Source organism: Parasteatoda tepidariorum, chromosome 8 (genome assembly GCF_043381705.1).
Source record: "Parasteatoda tepidariorum isolate YZ-2023 chromosome 8, CAS_Ptep_4.0, whole genome shotgun sequence".
Lineage (NCBI taxonomy): Eukaryota > Metazoa > Arthropoda > Arachnida > Araneae > Theridiidae > Parasteatoda > Parasteatoda tepidariorum.
In genome coordinates this window covers 2,561,263-2,567,262 of record NC_092211.1, presented here as the reverse complement: position 1 = coordinate 2,567,262, position 6,000 = coordinate 2,561,263, and the positions used below count along the sequence as shown (strand labels likewise).

At 27.4% G+C, this 6,000-nt stretch overlaps 2 protein-coding genes across 3 annotated transcripts in view; one reads left to right on the top strand and one right to left on the bottom strand.

Moving 5' to 3' along the window:
• The window catches only part of LOC107456494 (uncharacterized), a 74,969-nt gene that overhangs the window by 28,629 nt on the left and 40,340 nt on the right, over positions 1-6,000 (top strand). The gene's annotated exons all lie outside the window — the stretch shown is intronic.
• Positions 1-6,000, bottom strand: part of LOC107456490 (wings apart-like protein homolog) — a gene marked incomplete in the record, with an annotated part of 29,151 nt that overhangs the window by 17,948 nt on the left and 5,203 nt on the right. Inside the window, 2 exon segments of the mRNA XM_043053799.2 lie at positions 2,699-2,947; positions 4,472-4,574. Coding sequence (XP_042909733.1) covers positions 2,699-2,947; positions 4,472-4,574 — 352 coding nt within the window.

The following is a 6,000-nucleotide window of genomic DNA, read 5'->3' as shown; positions in this document are numbered from 1 at the left end:
ATCGCTATTCCGGATAACTGATTTTTCCGGTTTTCTGAATCGCTACAAAAGGCCGTTTTTTTATTGTTAAACCCAACTAAAAAAAATTTTTTTTTTGGAAATAATCTTAAAAAGAAGAAAAAACGATGAAGTAATACACTAATGATTATTTCCAAAATGATAGTAAGGTAAACATCTTTTAAAAAAGAAAGAAAAATCCTAAAATCTTATGAGGAAAAAAAAATTTTTTTTTTTTTAAAATGGCGGAAAAATTTATCGAATTTTGTTCCGGTTTTTTGGTCTTCTGATTTCCGGATAACAGGTTCTGTACTGTACTTTCAATCAAAACAAATATTAAAAGAACCAGTATGGTTCAGTTATTAAGTGTAAAAAAATAAAAGTATTACAACTCTCAATCAGCAAATAAGTATTTTCATTAATATATTTTTCTACTTACTAAGTTTTGACTTTTGCTTGTCATACTATGTCTCAGAGCCCAATGTTACTTATAATAATATTAAAAAAGGAGTTTGTGTGGCATTTTTTTAATAACTTCACAGCTGTTACTGCTGCTAGGATGCTCTGATATTTGAACAGAAGATGCAAAATGCAATTTTAGCCCTCGATCCATAAAATCATTCATCAATCAATCAATAAAATTTAAATTAGTATGTTCAAGAGGAACAAACAAAACCAATTCTGTTTCTCCGATTATTTAAAAAATATCAGCGATGTTAAGTAATGCCTAGCTCCAATGAATCAAAAATTAGTTACTCTTACATATTTTTAATTGATTTTATACTTATTATGTAAGGAAAGCTCAAGTAAAAAAAATTTGAATGATATGTGAAAGTACCATCATATAATTATAATATCTAATGCTACTTACACTTTAGAAATGCTTTTCTATAAACCTAAATGTAATTGAAATAAATAAAATAATAAGTTACGAACTAAAATGCAAATTCTTTGGCAAAATGGCTTATTTATGGTAAATTTTGACTACTATCAGGAGTCGGCTGTGATCATTAACATCATTTTTTGTTACCAGATGATATTGGCATACCTGCCAACTTTTACGCATTTGGCGTAAAATTTTATTTCTATATTTAAAGTGGTAGTAAAATGTCTGCTTTCTATATATTCCTTGCGTTTATAAACTAAATTTATAATCTTTTTGATCACCACTATTTTTAAAAAAATTAAGTACATATAATAACATGGAATACTGTTGTGTTAGTCCGCAGAAGTCCTCTCAAAATACAATGAAAGTTTCGGCCTAAAATTGTAATTTGCGTTCCATTTTACTACCACTGGGGAAAATTATCCTCGAAAAGATTAAAAGTTGGCAGGTATGTATTGGGTATTGTTAAACACTACTTTGATGAGTTGAACTTCTATAAAAATGTTTCTGTGCTAAATATAATAACTCAAAGTAACTGAACTAATAAAAACAATAACAAAGAAATAGAATTATTTAAATTTTTCTAAGAATGACTGTAAAAAATAAGCCATGTATTTTTCTGCAAGATTTTGTAGACCAGGAGCACTCAGGTGTGTGCTACGGCGCCTCAATTCATACTAAAGTAAAATGAGGGATGCTGCAAGGTTTCCAGGATTTCAAATCTAATACTAATCATTTAATAGCAATCTGTTGCCATTCAAAAATAAAAGCTTTAAAGAAGGGTGAATTGGAATTTTTAGGAGTGTAAAAAATGCACACACAAATAAAAGCTCTCTTATTTCTGAGTATTCCAATTACCAGTATTCCTATCTTCATATTTACACTGTTGCACAGAAATTTTAATGAAATAAAGATTATATGTTTAAATTGCTGAATCTCACAACAAAGTTGTGAAATACTACTAAGAAAATTCGATATCCGACTCCAATAAAACAAAATACACCATTATCAGCCACACCTTAAAGAAAAAAGTTAATATTTCTTGGAGCATAAAGATTAAGTTAAAGTTATTGCGCCCCATAATTAAAAAGGTATTACACAATACTAAGAAGAAGAAAAAAATTTATTCTGCATAAGATATCCTTAACAAGAGAGACATTACATGACACCGTTACCAACACAGATAGGAAAAAATCCAGTAGATTTTAAGAAATAATATAAATTTCCTGATAATTGTTGCAAAATATATTAAAAATTTTACACTTAGTTAATTTCAGGGATTTTTATAGTCCTCAAAATGGAAAAACTGCAATATTTTCCAGTAATGATTTCACATTAAATAATCATGAAATGTTATGCATTAAGTTTATTCATAATTTTGAATAGTAATAGGCATTTAATTCATCAAAGATGGTTAACTGAATTTTAAAAATGAGGCTCGCTTTACTACATATTAGTGACACTTATTTAAATATTCAAGCAAACAATAACCTGCACAAAAATATTATTTCAGTAGGGATTTTTTAAAAAAATGTACACAATTTTAGGGAATTTCATAAAATGTATAAAAACCAGGAGAATTTTTATTAAACCAGTAGACCGTAAACCAGTAAAAACTGGCAAAATTCAGTAGTCTACTGAAAAATCTAGTACAGTTTGCAGCTATGGATCAATATATAATATGGGGCAACTGCAAATAAATCCTGAAAACTACATGTAAAATTTAAAGACATATATTTAAATTTAGAATAACATAAATAAGTGCAAAAAAACACTAAAACACTCATACTAATTAAGTGTGAGTTAAGCTCTTACATCAAGGGCATTCACATCCAAGTTATCATCACAAAATATTTCTTCACAGAGTTTGCAAGCAGTCATATAACGTTCACCTCCTAGAAGTATGATTCTTGCTTCTGTAAAGCCATTTCCTAGAATAGCATCTTGATTGATTACAGAGTGAGCCACTTTTAAGATATTGGCCTCAAGAATGGTACAAAGCTCAGGACTCAAATTTTGGGTGGTCAACATATAAAGAAGTAATGAATGACAGAATGAAAATGCCTGAAACATTCAAATTATTTACCTAATTTAAATTTTTTCAGTTAAGCTTAAAAGACAAAGAGATTTTTAAAAAATTAACAGCATATGAAATATATTTATTATAAGTTTAATTAATGCGAACTTTTTTTTGCATGATATTTCAAACAACAGAACTATGCAAATAGCAAAACTTTTATCAATTTGTACCCCTACCATTGCACGACTTTTTATTACTCAATAACAAGTTAATTTAATATAGGTGACATCGTAACGAAATAAGTATTGACAACGAAGAAAAAGTATTGAAATTTAAGTATTTTTACCATAACACTATCCAAACAAAATATCAATACTGCTTCAGATATTGTTACAAAATTTCATTTAATGTTTTAGATTCATGCTATCAATAGTAATATTCCATTATTGACAATGATTAGCGTTTTAGTAAGCCCCATTTGCCAGTATCAGTATTTATTTAAGTAACTGTAGTTGGCAAAAGCTGCAATTCAAAAAAATACCTCCCAAAGTTGAATTTAGTTTATTAAGGATTAAATAAATCAGAATTTACTTATAAAGAGAATTAACACGGTAACTTCATTTAACTCGATAAAGGGAGAAACAGAAAATATAATTTAAATTTTTTAATACCTGCAGCATTCAATTGATTTCTAAATGCTGTAATGATTTGTCAAAGTCTTTAAGGGTCATTGTCAACTAATCATATTGCATGTCACATATGGCCCAAGAACTGCGTGTTTTAGATTGTTATGAAAAATAGAAATAAATGTAAATGAAATATATCTTATTGAGCTAAATATAAACAATTAAATAGAAATATTGATAATTTAAAGCTTAAGTATGATTACTAACCAATACTATCCACACAAAAAAAAGTATGAATAGTATTGAAATAAAGTATTCATACTTTTTCAATATTACCAGCTTACGCACAAATAGCTCTAAGACAGGCTCAAAATTAACTGTAGTCTATCGGTACGGGACTACTAAAATAGTACTCGGAATATCATAAAATAATTTATTAGTAGTACCAGACCAGCAAATTGATATAAAAGGAAGAATTGCCGTTAAGGTTTTTTTAAGTTTCTTTGATCTTGCGTTACAACTCGTGTTAATTGTGAGCATACATCACTTAGCTTTTACATTTTTACAGAAACTCACTTCATCAATTTTTTTTTTAAATCTTTATGAATAGGTATATGGACAATTAGTACCTTTTATACAGGTCCTTTGGACAAGTGAAAATTTTTTATTAATTTCTATCCCTGCCTAAGATACATATCGATCAAAGAATGATAAGAACTTCACAATTTAATATATATATTTAAAAAACCGGTGAAAAAAAGTAAATTTAAAAGTGAAGAAATGTATTCAATTTACATAATACAAAATAAAGCTAATTTAAAATGAAAGCAAGATTTACAAATATTTAAAATAAAAGAAAGTTTCCACGTTAACACAAACATTGTTATATGAAGAAAAAAAAGTTTCGCATGAATGGAAAACAAAATGTGAACTTCAACTTACATAAAAATTATGATGATTAGGTAATGAAGTCAATGTATCAAAGATGAATTTGCATTCTTTTTCACTTAACTGGGAACGACAAAGAACAGCTAAACTAAGTGCACTGAAAAAGAAGAAAAAAACATTTAGTTAATACGGTGAAAAATTAGGATATGAAGATGAATTTGACATAAGCACAAATAACAAATCAGAAATTATAAATATTATTAAAAATTAATATTGTTGAATTTTAATAATAAATAGATAGCACATAATAAATAAATTAGAGTGCTGCAGTTACACATTTAATAAATTACTATTAATAACAATAGACTAATTATCCCCAAATTATATGAAAATAATAACTAGTAATTGTATCAAATTAAGCATAGATAACTTAAGAAAAAATAAAAACTTTTAGTATTTAACCCATTAATGCCCAAATTATTTCTACTTAATATATTTCAATGAATCTTTCAAATCTAATTTATTATAACCTAAGAGTTTAAAACTTTAAATTTAAGCAGATTTTATATTAGCATAAAATTGCAGTCCGTCCTCATTTGAGGACACTGGACATTCCCGTTAGAAAATAATCTCTCTTGGATAAGCATGCAAATATTATGGTTAGTTCTTATTTTAAATGTCTATTTAATTTTTGGGTATAGAATAGCTATAAATTGTATCACTCCTTAAAACTAAATATAATTTTTACACTTTGATAATGTTCGCAAACATTATTATTAGTATTATTTTTCTTAATTTTTGAATTACAAAAAAGGATCAATATGAAGATAACTAATGCAAGTAAATGAATAATACCATGTAATTTCATTATATGTACATAAATATAGATAGATATTTACTACATATATATTAATACATATATAAATACTTAAGTACATAAAAGAATTAAAAATACATAGAATATTTAGTATATGAAAGCATTCAAAATATGCATTGAAGTATATCCTACTAAATAATTGCTCAATTTACTTTGAAACTTTGGAAAACAAAGTATGCATGAAGTTACGTTGCATTTCTTATTCGTGGTTTTGAAGTGCAATTTTCCATCTAACAACGTCTTCGCCACACCCTTTTTTCTATTGTTTTGTCTAATAGGAGCGTACTTCACTGCAGCAGCAGAGGTTGATTTTATCATTTGTCGTCTACTTGATCTAACTGGCCTTTTTTCAAATAAGCTACTGCAATCTCCCCTCAAATATACTTTATTGACATCTGCTTCTTACTCTCTTTTTTGTTAAGAGTTTTATACAAAATGTAAGCATACTATACCAACATGTCTATCATTCTTGTAAATAAACACAAATTCCCTTTTTGCCAATTATTTATTAAGTGTGCTTTTCTAAGAAGCAGGTATGTTGATCCCCACCCTCATGAAAGTGTTGTACTCACGCTTGATTTTTTAATGTGGTACTCTATTTTTCATTGCCGTATTACAGGTACTCTTTCACCACCACATTGTTTGCCCCACAGAATTTACTTATTCGAAATTCATTACAATTGTAATTGATTTATTGTCATTCCAT